Source organism: Rhipicephalus sanguineus, chromosome 5 (genome assembly GCF_013339695.2).
Source record: "Rhipicephalus sanguineus isolate Rsan-2018 chromosome 5, BIME_Rsan_1.4, whole genome shotgun sequence".
Lineage (NCBI taxonomy): Eukaryota > Metazoa > Arthropoda > Arachnida > Ixodida > Ixodidae > Rhipicephalus > Rhipicephalus sanguineus.
The window spans coordinates 71,538,505-71,551,579 of record NC_051180.1 but is presented as its reverse complement, the minus strand read 5'-3'; the positions used below and the strand labels follow the sequence as shown (position 1 = coordinate 71,551,579).

The 13,075-nt window shown below is 46.2% G+C and overlaps 1 protein-coding gene across 3 annotated transcripts in view; it reads right to left on the bottom strand.

Annotated features, from left to right (window-relative positions):
* Positions 1-13,075, bottom strand: part of LOC119393740 (paired amphipathic helix protein Sin3a) — a 69,654-nt gene that overhangs the window by 41,841 nt on the left and 14,738 nt on the right. For all 3 annotated transcript variants that reach the window (XM_037660869.2, XM_049416335.1, XM_037660870.2), the window contains exons 6-8: positions 3,864-4,070; positions 891-977; positions 573-713 (exon numbers count right to left, since the gene is read on the bottom strand). In XM_037660869.2, coding sequence (XP_037516797.1) covers positions 573-713; positions 891-977; positions 3,864-4,070 — 435 coding nt within the window. The remainder of the gene's footprint in view (positions 1-572; positions 714-890; positions 978-3,863; positions 4,071-13,075) is intronic.

The window sequence follows — 13,075 nt, the reverse complement described above, 5'->3', positions numbered from 1 at the left end:
GTTAGTGCGGTGCCATTACAGGCTGTCAACCGAGTTGAAAAATGACTGAAAAAAAAAAAAAAGGTATCAAGGACAACTGGTAATGTTTGGATCCATCTGTGTATGAGAAGGTAAACTGAAGCCTGTCACCAACGAGTGAGCAGGATTGGAGAAGTGCTTAACGTACACGAGGGAGCAGTATTTGCACCCACAAGGTTGCAGGCACAGCACTGTTGGTTGCTTTCTTGGTCATGTAACCCAGACTTCTAACGCAAGCAGACAGACCTATCAAGGACTACAATTGCTAAGAGGCGTTAAGCAAATATTTGAAAGCTGCAAATGTGACTCTACAGTATGGTTGAAATGAATGACTATATTGACCGTGACCACTTCAGAATTTTTTACAGCAGACTAAAGCTGCGGTAAACTAGCAAGTTTGCAGTCTGTTCATATTGCAAGCCTACCACGGCAGTCAATGACAACCCTGCAGCTGTCCAAGTAACAGGACAGTGCCACAGCAACAAGTCATCTTGGCACAGAGCGAATTTTAGGCACAAAGTGATGTTCCAGCACAGTCTCACTGTGATACACACCAGAGAGTGTGTAGAGGCTCCATTTGCATCAGGCAGGAACTGACCAAACTCTTGGAGCAAGTCTTCCTGATTTTGGAAAAGCTTGGCCACTTGGGCATATACTTCGGACTCCGTTAACGGCTTGGCACCTGTCTGCACACCCTGTAAAAAAAAAAACAGCCACAAGCGTGCCTCAGCTTTCTCCCTTTTTATCTGTAGCAAACGTTATCAGCATTACCACCCCATTATCATTATCTAAACGCAAATAAAAGGCATCACTGTGTACATACCAAATCAAGCAAGCTTTCCCGCAAGTCGTTCGCACCAAACAAAACTGACCTCTTTTAGGTTTCGCTGCTCCTTCTGGTAAGTATGCAGTATCTCCAGGAACTGCTTGTATATGTCTGGCTGGCCTTGGAAACGATTCTGTTCAAAACCAAGGAAAAAAAAATTGATAAAGCAAAACGAAAAGCTACCCCAACATGCACTCCAACAAAACAGCTCACGGTGATTGTACACACACAAACACAGCATAACTTTATGCCACCGTTTCACTTAAAGGTATAAAATACTGTAGACTCCCATTAAACTGAACCTGAAGGGAACAGGAAAATATGTTCCGTTTAACATGAGTTCTGTTTACTAAGAGGCAAACAGGGGCGCAGAATACCGATCATATTAGAGGCGACTGTTCCATTAAGGGGGGACGCGGCTTTCATATCGCGAAAAATGGCAAAAAAATCGATTTTTTGAAAATCACATTTTCAGTTTCTGTATCCCTTTTTATATCCGATTCCAAAATATCTTCACCGAAAACCGCGTAGAAGTGCTATAAAAAAATTGTTGCGCCTGCCGAGGTGGCGAAAATTATTGGGGAAATCGCAAAAAAACACTTGATTTTCAAAAAATCATAGCTCCGCAACGACGCCACCGGGCGCCGATATCTTGGGCTCATCGGAAAGCGCATTTCTCCGTCTTCAAATTCCCCGCCGCAGCTGGCACCTCCCTTCGAAAACAAGCGCACAAAAAGCAAATGTTCGAAGGTCGTTTCGAGCCCTCCGATTGGCCGCGTCCGCCATGTTGCCCCAGCGCGCCTCGCCATTGGTCCGATGCTCGCTCCGGGAGATCGTCGTCTGCAGCTTGTGCGTCTCGAGCTCTCGAGCTCACGGCTGTCGGAAGTCGCGCTACTTCGTTGCGTGTTCGCAATCGCTCTGTGTTCACGGTTCGACGATAACTTTGAACAAGAACTACGTTTTAGTATGGAGCTACTAGCGGAAGCTCGGTGGGATTACGATGGCGCGCCGCACTCGTAGCGAACATCGCAAACGTCTCGGACCGACTTTCTAGCGTTGACTCGTCGGATCCGTGGTTGGAGGTTCTGCTTATGCGCACTTCGGACGTCGTGACGAAGATGATCGCAGGACGACTCTTTGTACTCGCGACCACGCATTGCGTACTTTGAAACATTGGGCACCGCGGCCGGCGCGTCTACTGCTCGGAGTCGTCACTAGGCCTAACTCCGCTCACGGCGTCGGCACGTGAGACGAACCTCGAACTTTGCGGGCAAGAGCAACGCGTTAGCGGATTCGCGGCGGTGTGCTTCTTCGCAAGGAACGAAGCGCTTCCCCCGCCGGCTTCTCGGTACAGCGGATGGTCATTTTACGCATCGGCAGCGGACCCCACGGCCAAGCTCGTCGCGCAGCGGGCGCGCGTCGGCGTCCCGCAATGCGAGGCCAAACACGTTGCGCGCCTATTTTTCGTCGCCGCACCTAGGCATATTGCGCATCGTCACCGAATGCCGCCACCCAGCACATCGCGTGCCGACTTCCCGGACTATGCGGCCGAGCACTTAGAGGTGAAATAAAGCACTGTTGATGCAATTTAGGCGCGCTTGGAGCCGTGCGTGGTATCGCCGTAAGCGCTCATGAATCATCTGAAAAAATAAAAGCCTCGCAGAAAACCGTGTCCGCGACCGGGTGAATGATGAAGCGCATCGCAGGCGAGGTTTACAAATTAGCTTGACGAGTGAAACAGGGAGATGAATTCATATCTGCCCAGTTCGCGTCTTGAATAAACTGCTAAGGAATTCCTATTCCACCAATGTCTTGGCCATAACTGCCTGTTATTTAGGAGGAAGTGATAGGTTGCCATGATGAGAGCCGCTTTTAGTATCCTATAAAAATGATTCAATGATCAATTGCAATCAAGACTGTTAATTATGTTAATGAGAGCATGAATACAAGAAAGCTGGCAAATCATCATAGTACATGACCTACTTGAATTACAATATCTTGTTTTTTGTCATGTCTATTACACCACTTCATAACTTCGTTTAAAATTCATGCTACATGTTCTTTGTATATCAGAAAAGGATTTTAAGAAAAAAGAAGAAACAAAGGCACAACCGATGAAAGGCCACATGTGCAGGAGGTCCAACCTTATAAAACACATTAAAGATCACAATCTTCTTGTGTTTTAGAGAAGCAAGGCACCTCAAACTAAAGACAGGGCACTCAAGAAAGTGCACATTACGAAGGACTCAAAAGATTACGACCCCAGTGCCTTTTGATGAAGTAATATCGTTGGTACAACTTTAAAAGCCGTTTTCTCAAAACGACTTTTCTTGCTTCCTGCTTCGCTTGTTCCGCTGATTTCTCACTGACCGCTGGGTCTATTTCAGTTCCGTTTTTTGTTCTATATTCCTTGAAGCACAGTTCAGGGCGTGACATTCTTGCTTTTTCAGTATGGCGTTTTGATAATTAGCTATTTGACGAGTTGCACAAAGCCTCGATGCCTGTTGCGCAGTCACCTCATGAAAAATGAAAACTAAAAAAAATTTTGTAGCAAATAAAAAAATCTAAGAATGTCACGCCCGCAATCAGACATCTTAGAATGCATAGCACTTTGAACGAGTTTCCTATTGCATTTTTTAAGCGAGTCAGACTCGGAACAAGAGCAGAAGGTGAAATATATTGTAAATCAAAAAGTTGTAAAGATATATTCATGAAATTTCTACAGTAGCATTAAAACAACATTTCAAATAAGTGTGCCAATTTTCATCAAAATCCATGAAGAAATAAGAAAGTTGGTACCGAAAGCCACGTCCCCCCTTAAAACAGCGATTCTGTTTAAGATTTCTGTTTACCGAGAGTCTACTGTAGAACACATTACAATGATGGAATGCAATGTAAATTTTCGGGATGCAATCAAATGCTTTTTTAATGCAACTGCTGATGACCAACTAAACGAATGCATGCGAATGCATGCATGTGTGCATGCAAACAGGCTGTGAAGATTCACGGGTGACCTTACCTTGATTTTGTTCACGTAGTTGATGGCATGGTTGAACTCGACTGGCTGGCTTGCCTGCGACGCTGGGGCCGTGGTGCTCTGCCCACCGCTGGCCACCGCAGGCGGCTGTGGCGCCATGGGGGCCCCATGTGATGGAGGGCTACTGTGGGGAGGCTGCCCTCCACCCAGGCCACTGGGAGGGGGCCCACTGATCGGCAAATGGCCACTCTGTGAAAGTCACAAAAAAGTATGTAAAGTCACAGCAGATTGTCCCAAATGCAATCACAGCAAGCCTTGAAATCTTCAAACCTCGCTTATCCCTTTGCGACACAGCGTCCTCATTTAGAGACGAGACTTCCCTTTGCCATTTCTGCACACTATTAGACCACAAACGCAGAGCTAATGGTAAATTAATAAGCTTTCTTGTTGCCCAAGGTTCCTTTATATCACTTCTGGTTGAAATATCTTGCTACACACCATCACTTTTGCGAAGGAAGTACCGCAGTTAACGAGACATTGGACACGGGGTGCTTCGGCAGTAATTTCAAAATATTTCTTTTAACTTTTCAAGAATGTATGCTGCCAGCGGATAAGTATCACATGTAACTTGAGTGGATCGTTGAATTCGGTTTAGGAAGAAATATAGCATGACTGACTGTACAATATTTAGATAATTATTTACATAGTAATTACAGTTCATTAATCTAAAATGCACTGCAATTTATTCGAACACTTCCACTTGCTCTAAATTTGTTGGCATCAAATGGTGTAAGTTTCACACATTTAAGACTATCGATCACAATGCATGTCGCAAAGGGTTATAAGCATGACAAGACAGCCAGAAAGTGAGGTCATCCCTCTTGTGCTACAGTTACAACAAGGTGCATCAGATACATCAACGGAACCTGCAGCTATGACAGACATCACCCGTTTGTCGAAAGTCTCAACTGACCTCGTTAATGCAAGCACTATTTCTAGTAATCTTTATGTATAGCCCTTATGGCATCCATACCCAATGAAAAATGACAGCTTCCATTGAAAAGTAATGCTGCCGATGGATAGTGTAGATAGCTTCACGGCACTGTCGTTGACCCTCAAATGGACCTTTCACAAGCAATCCCAGAGCGCCCTGTGGGTGCACGGAGCGCTGTGGGAGAAGTGGGTACGTCAAGCGAGCCAGCTATTGGCTCGCTTTTCGTTTCGTACGAAACGAAAAGAACACGTCGCCGCTTCTTGACTATTCTCACATCGTAAATGCTACACATATCCAAACGCATCTGCATGTATCTCTACGCATGAAATGTTAAAAGAATAACACAGTCAGTGTACACGCATTACCGAGCGGACGTTACATATTGCATGTAGCAGTTAAGTGGCATGCGCTTTATCTTGTACCGAAACCAGCAAGATGTACTATCGTGTGGAATATGAGCTTGAATTCATGTTCATTCAAGGATTATGTGTAATGTGCTGATATGAATGTGACATATTGAATTGCCAGATACCTTTCTGCTTGAGTATATTGTGTCACGAACACTTCTGCTCTTGCCAGCTGCGTTTAGCCGCTACGGCCTTTAAAGCGGAAGCCCAAGTGCCGCCATGATGTTCCTTTAAGAGGTAATTTTAGTGCTCCATCTCATATTGCTCACGAGGATGAATATCTATGCAGTATATACTGTCACCTGTGAGCCAACACGCGTAAACTCAATGGGCGTATATAAGCTTCTACCACCCTTCGTTGACTCTAACCGCGACACCTGCAGTCAGTGTCAATGAAGACTGGTAGAAGCTTATTGTTATCATTATTGCCTATGGTGCGAGCGACACGAAAGCTGTCTAATTAATTTATCTTATTTTACTAAATGCCAACTACACTCTCTCACGTAATATTTAAATCTCAGAACCTCACCCTGTGCTCGTAAACAGTATCAATGGACATTGATTTCAAATGGATCCGCAGTGTTGACCGCTCCTGGACTTCATCTATAAAACCGAGTTATATCTTTTTAATTTATTCCGTAGGGCACACTGAGGAAAACCGCTTCGGAACCGTTAAGCTCAGCACATCACAGCTCAGCACATAAGGTCATGATCAAATTACGCAGTAATATGTTGCACCTTGCCAAAGTCACTTGATCTGAGAAGTGATTGTACGGCGCAGGCGGAAAGCTGAAGTGTGATGCACGCGAGCCGGATAATTCTGATTACACCAGTTCTGAATTACACTGGTTCGTTCTGGTTATCTTCACAGCACGTCTAGCGCGGTACAGACTTACAAAGCAACGTCGAGCAGCGCCACTGCTCTTTGCAGGACGCGCCTCCTTTCGCCACAACACTGCCACCCCTGCTTCCGTGCACGTGCAGAGCTCTCGGACTGCAGCTGTGGCGTGGTGCCAATGTAACTATTGCTGAATAGCAGTGCTCCGGGCACAACGAGGAGTGCATTCGTGCACGTGTCCTTGACGCGGCCGCTGCCGAATCCAGCGACAAACCGCCTTCATCGGCAGCATCTATCCTCAGTAACGCATAGCTCAACTGCGCGAACTCTGATACAACAAATTTTTGGATATAATGAACTTATTTTCGTGTCAGATGCGATTTAGTTATAACGAGCTTTGAGGTATAGGCTTTCATATACCGCTACGCATGAAAGTGTTGGCCGCAGGCCTCCAGTACTGTGCCGTCACCGTCAACGAGTGACCGGTTTTGTCCACTGTGGTTGTGGCATACAGTAATTTTGTTTCAAGTCCATACAATGCATACAAATGTAATGTCACAAACATGGTAGAAGCTGTCGAGGACAGAGATCAATTCTGACATGACCCACACACTGGCAGTCAGCCTGATAACTACCTGGACAGAGGATCTGTCCACGACTTTTCGTACAATACTTTTTTGCACGTGACAAGCACTCAGCTTCTTGAGTTAAGCAAGCTTATGAACACGTGAAACTCGCAAGCTTCTACAGACGTATGGTTCCCCACACGTGCACCAACACATGCTGAACCACACAAGAAAAATTCTAGCTAATTCCATGCCTTGAAAAACGTGAGCAAAGCTCTCACCCCTTTCATCAGGCACTACATTTTGCTCCGAAGTTTCAGCAAAGTTTTCATTAAGGATTTCTTTGATGTTTCTCTATTCTTCCGGTTAAGGGGAGACGCTCCTCGAAACAACTTTTTTTTTATTTCTTGTAATATAGACTTGAAAATCCTGTTATATATATAATTTTTCATGCAGATTTCAAATGTGTCATTACTTTTCATGTAGCTGCTACAGTTGTTGAGTTATGCCATACACAATGGCAAAATGTTACACTTTTTGCGGGAACTCTTTTATGTACTAACCTTTCAGTAAAAGTATTGTGTTGAATCTTATTTGACTCTTTGTAGACTGTAAAGTGCTAATATCTATCCAGATATTCCGCAGAGATAATGGAACTAAGAAAAAAAGTTGTACTTTGTAACTGATTATTTTCAATCTCCTTTGAAACTGTAACCGAATATTTTCACAACTAATGCTGATAGATATTGCAATTTCAAGTAGATAATAGCATTCTACATGCCTTGAATACGTGTGCTAAGTTTCGTTACTATACAATAAATATAAGTTTATAAAAAGCTGCCCGCAAAACGTGATATTGTCGAAAAAAAATGAAAATGAGAAAAACAAGTTTGAAAGTTTGAGAAGTTGGCATTTATCAGAAAAATCACTATTTACATCAAATTGGGCCACAATCCACCTCAACGTGTGCGTGGACAAAAGCGTAGACTCGGGGCAATCGGAATTTTCACAACACAGTTCGAGGAATGCCAAAAGTCCTTTGCGCTTTCCAGCCGCCTCTCGGACGCTGAGCTTCCGTCTGCGGCAAGTTGGGCATCCCGAACACGCCACAAGTGCCGTGAGCCAACGATTTCTCAAAGCATCATGTTGACTGTAGGAGCACCTACCGGTCTAGGCTCACTTTCGAAGAATCCAATCTTCTTTTGGGATGCACTGATAAATTCCACAGCAGCGTCAATTTCACAACCACTGTCGCGGGGTTAGGTGTCGGCGTTAGGCCTATCCGATATCGGCGCGTCGGGGGCATCGTCCATCGCTGTGGCTTTGGGAAGCGTCCGACGCCGTTTCCCTCGATACTTGTGGCGAGTCCTGAACTTTTGAACATCACAACTGCGCTTTTTAGGGCTTGCCATGGCACGAAAATACAGAAGAAAGGCAGAACAGCTTGACCGCGGCGTTTGAGGCTTCGCTCTTTTGCCGGAGAGATAGGAGGGAGAAGGGGGTGGAGCGCGCCGCCAACCAATGGCGGCCTCGCAATGCGTGCAGCGAAATTCAAAACGCTCGACGTACGCGTTGTTTTTCCCGTTTTTTGTTTATTCTGCGTGAAGATACGAGATTAACCCCTGGTGGATTGTGGAGAAGACAGCTTACGCTGCATGCGGGCAGGATTGCAAATGGCGGGCATCGCGTCATTTTCGCATCAGAAGGACGCAAACTACACCATTTCTCGCGACTTTTGCGCATTTCTTGCGTCACCGCTGCTCACTTGGAAGCCATTTTAGACAACACCTCACGCGAATTTCAGTTTGATATTTTCAAAAATAAAAGATTATAGGCCAAGGATGCCAATACAGCTGAAAAAAAAAAATTTTTTTTCGAAAAACCGCGACTTTTCGACCCGCATCTTTCCTTAAGCCATGTGGATCCCGCACAACGATGTGCTCATTCACGGCCATGCAGGAATGCAACGGTAGCATTCCAGGGCGGCCATGGCCCATTCTATTCGCCCAAAACGCGTGCACTAGACTCGCAGTAAAACGGAAATCGCTTAAACAGGACTGTTGCTTAAATGCAACATCTGCCTCAAGTATGACTGGTTTCCTACTTGTATTCTGCACCCTTGTACAACTCTCAGTAAACGGAACCCCTGTTAAACAGAGCATATTTTACTGGTCCCTTCAGGTTCCATTTAATGACAGTCTGCCGTATTACTACCACGGCTGCACAGGAACGCAAGCAGCGTCTTTTCAAGCATCATAATTTTGTTTTCTTTATTTTTTTATACAATCCCCCTTCTGGTCCCATGACCAGTGTGATTGCTGCTACTATCACTACTCATGATGGCCAGCACAAACAAGACAAGAGAAAGAAGAAAGTATACGTGACACAGGCACTGTCTATCAACTGAAAGTTTAATTTTAAAAAAAATAACTTGAAACATTTGAACAGAAGGAGAGGCACTGAAAAAATCTTTTCACTCCAGACCTAGCTTATAATCACATATGTAGCAGATACAACGCCTCAGCATCAGTAAGAGCAATTGATGGCTGGGTGCCGCATTTGTCTTTCGCCTTCATTATTTCCTATGCTTCCACACTATCGTGTGTGCGCTGGTCCACTAGCTCTCTGAAAGGTCTCCGCATCTAGCCGAATTTGCTACAGTACGATGATGATATACAGTCGACGTTCGATTTCCCGGACGCCCGAAATTCCGGACATGCCTGATTTCCCGGACTCATCTGTGGCACCGTCAAGTTCCCCGTAGAGTCAATGTATTAAAAAGTCCGAAATTCCGGACACTTATAGCCTTCGCCATCCGATTTCCCGGACTTTTTACTGTTAACCGCAGACCCAAAGTCACCACCGACGCCACCATTTTGGTTGTTTTCATTTTCATATCCTTGAACCCACCATACTCGCATCGCAGGTGTGGCCAGCAGCACCGCCGCACCGCGCCGTGGCTGCCGTAACCTCGAAACCGCACGTGTCAATCCGTTGCCAGCCGTAGCTTAGCCAAGCCAAACTTCACTGTGTTCGTTCGAGTGTTGTTTTGTCAGCTGTGCCAGCTCTGCGGTTGATCGTTTGCTGCTGCACGCTACTTTCAGTGATCACGTTTCCCGACCTTCAGCATCCACCGAGTTCCTAGCTGTTTCGTGCTGCGCTTTTCGTCGAGCGGATTCGCCGTTTACAGCAATGGCACCAACTGCTCCTTCGTCTTCGTCCACGCCTTCGAAGCGCACAAAGCCACCTCGTAGGCTCACGATGACGAACTGCCATCCGCGGACGTTGCCTTCAACGATCTGCGCACTGGTGGCGTGTTGATTCCAGCCGAGATAACCCTTGAGGGCTTCGCCGACGCTGACAAAGACCTCGAGCTATGTGCGGAGTTGACCGATGACGAAATCATTCATCAAGTTACGGAGGATTCCGATGACTCCGACACCGAGAATGAAGAGCCAGCTCCTACACAGCCAACGAGCTCGGAGTTGACGCGAGCACTGATGACACTGTCATTGGTGTACAGCGGCAACATGACGTTGACTGAAATTGAGGTAGACATAATCGCGGGCAAGCGGACCGTGCAAAAGAAAATAAGCGACTTCTTGCGCCCAAGTGCTGACCTATGAGGTAGTGCCGGCCGCGTCGTATTTTTTTTTATAAACGGCTCTTTTCAGAGCCACCTAAACGATGCATTGGCTGAATTGCTATGGGAATCTTGTATTCCGGCTGTGACCCTCTCCGTCAGCGAAAAATACCTACCAAAGAGGTGCATTTTCACGTGCATTCGTTTTTCCGGACGTTTTCGCGGTCCCTTGAGGGTCCGGGAAATCGGACGTCGACTGTATAATGTTTATTGGCGCAAGGGCCATGTGATGGCCAAACAGCGCCACGACAAGATAGCGAAAGTGAACAATGGTTGTGTTAAGTGGCTGTATAGGGTCCTAAAATTCCTCACGCTAAAGGCGGGTAAAACGTATAAGTAATAAAATCATGAGAGTGACGTGAGACATGCGCACAGAGAATGAATGACAAGTGGTCGTCATGATAAAAGAATTAGGATATGGTGTGAGCACGAATACCTCCTCGAGACCTTTGAGGCCAAAGGCAGGGAGGCAGGTGTTTCTCCAATGTAGCTCCCGTAGCAACGACCTCTATTCAGAGGTCATGCTGCGGACTGCCTGGGTATGTGATGTGAAAGCTATGGACTTCTTTTAAAAAAGCGAACAGTGACTGATGTATACCGAATTTGCTACATTACTACAGTCGATCCCGGATATATTGAACTCGAAGGGGACCGTGAAACAGTTCGATATATCGATAATTCGAAATACGAAATATGCGTATTTAAAGGGGTGGTGCCATCAAATTTCGAGGCTATAACAAGCCTGTTGTGGGTTTCCTCTGTATGCAAGGACATTCCACACGAAGGGTTGGACACAGCAAACGTTTAGAATATATTTTAATTCACTTCCAAAGTGTACCTAAATGCTCATTCTCCCGATCGAAACCCATCGCTAGCGCGCCAACAGTGACGTAGATTTGTAGGATGGGCAACGATAGTTGTAGTGACGTCACACCAAATCTGCTGTAGTAACGTGAGTGACCTCCGGACCTCCGCCACTTCCGCAACGTACGTACCGGTTGTAATGAACTAGAATACATTCTAGTTCACTGTAGTACCGGCAAAGCATCGGTTGCTACATCACTCCCCGAGTTTCGATCGCTTCCTGGCTATGTGCGTCACAGCCTTGTGTGGTCATGTGACCATGCCTCCTACACTTCTACGTCACTGCCCAACCTCGGTGGCCAGAAACCGAAACCGAAAGTTGTCCAAATCAAAAGTGATATTGTTATTTAGCGAGAATACATGAATCTTGGTGCGTGCATCATGCTTCCTGGAGCTATAGGAAACGCTTACAGCAAAGAATGCGCAAGCCACAAATTTGGTGGCACCACCCCTTTAAGGCTTTAGCACTACGGGCCTCGACACAGTTTTCTGAAATTGTAGAAAGCGCAAACATGACGATTCGCTCACATATGCTAAAGAACAAGGCGAGAACTTCTGTTGCAAGTAAGCGCACTTTATTTCGCATGAAAAAAAGTCGTCAACTAGACTTGCTTTTTGCGCGCCGTGAATTCATCAAGTCATCGTCAATATCACTGAAGCTTTCCAAATAAGTAAATTCAGCACCTTCCGCCACAACAGCGGTGATCGACGCTGAACGCTAATGAGAGCTCTGTAGCGCGGTAAAGGGTTTAGCAGTGGCAGCGGCGGTTGGCATCTTCAAACCGTGCGCGTCCATTTCCGCAGCACCGGCAACGTCAGCTATGATCTCGGCATCGATGCAGTCATAAACAGCTACGTCGTTATCTGCACCGATGAAATCCTTCGCTGTGCTCCCGTCCGATACGGCGCCCGGAAACGCTAATAAGTCGCAAAATTCACTGTACGCCGTAGTCGGCGGTCATGACGCGCCCTAAGTCGTCACCTGGCACCAAGGCCCGTAAGGAAACAGTGCACGACGGTGCTTTACTTGATGTCGTTCCAAGCACCGGTCATCGTTTTTATTGCTACGAGCGGGACATTGTTTAGTTCGACTCCCGAATGACGATTTATCAAGAACGAAGCGCGAAGTACACATTCCGCAAGAGACAACGCTGCACGAAGAAACATTTCTCCACCGTCGACATGTTGGCGACACCGATGGCACTTGTGGCTTTGCAGAAGGCAGCCGCTACTTTGGCGAGAAATGCGAAAAAAACGTAGCCTCTGAGATCTGCATTTTAAAACCGAAAACACTAAAAATATGTCACGAGGTTGCGGATCTCGAAGGCCATGCTTTGCGGGCCCGCATGCCATCGTGCGCGAACAGACAAGGAAGGGAATGCAAACATTACAACAAGGCTGCCAAGTCACTTCAACAAGACTGCAAAGTCACTTCGAATTCTCATTTTGGTGCCCTCGGCAATCAGCCTTTTTGAAAAACACTAGCCCATGCATTAAACTTGCGTACCGCGCGTCAAATATACCGGTGAACTGGCAAGCACTGTGCAACGAACTAGAGCAACGCAATTTCGTCACCTGCGCGCGACGAGGGATTGGAACGTATAAGAACGCGGCTGAAAAATGATCAATAGTTGTTAGGAAAAATGCACTTTCTGGGCTTCGGCGCGGGGCAGCGTTCGATATAGCGGATGTTTCGCTGTGCGGGAGTTCGATATACGTGCACACCAGCCCCATACTTTTGCATGGGAAATTCAAGGGGATTTCTCAACTGTTCAATATAGCCAATAATTCGATATATCGGAGTTCGATATATCCGGGATCGACTGTACTTCCATATATTGCCGATTATAAGTCGACGTTTTTTTCATAAAATGACCTTCCAAAGTTCGGGGGTCAACCTATACGCCGAATCGTAAAGTCGACTTATCTGTGGGGTCCGACG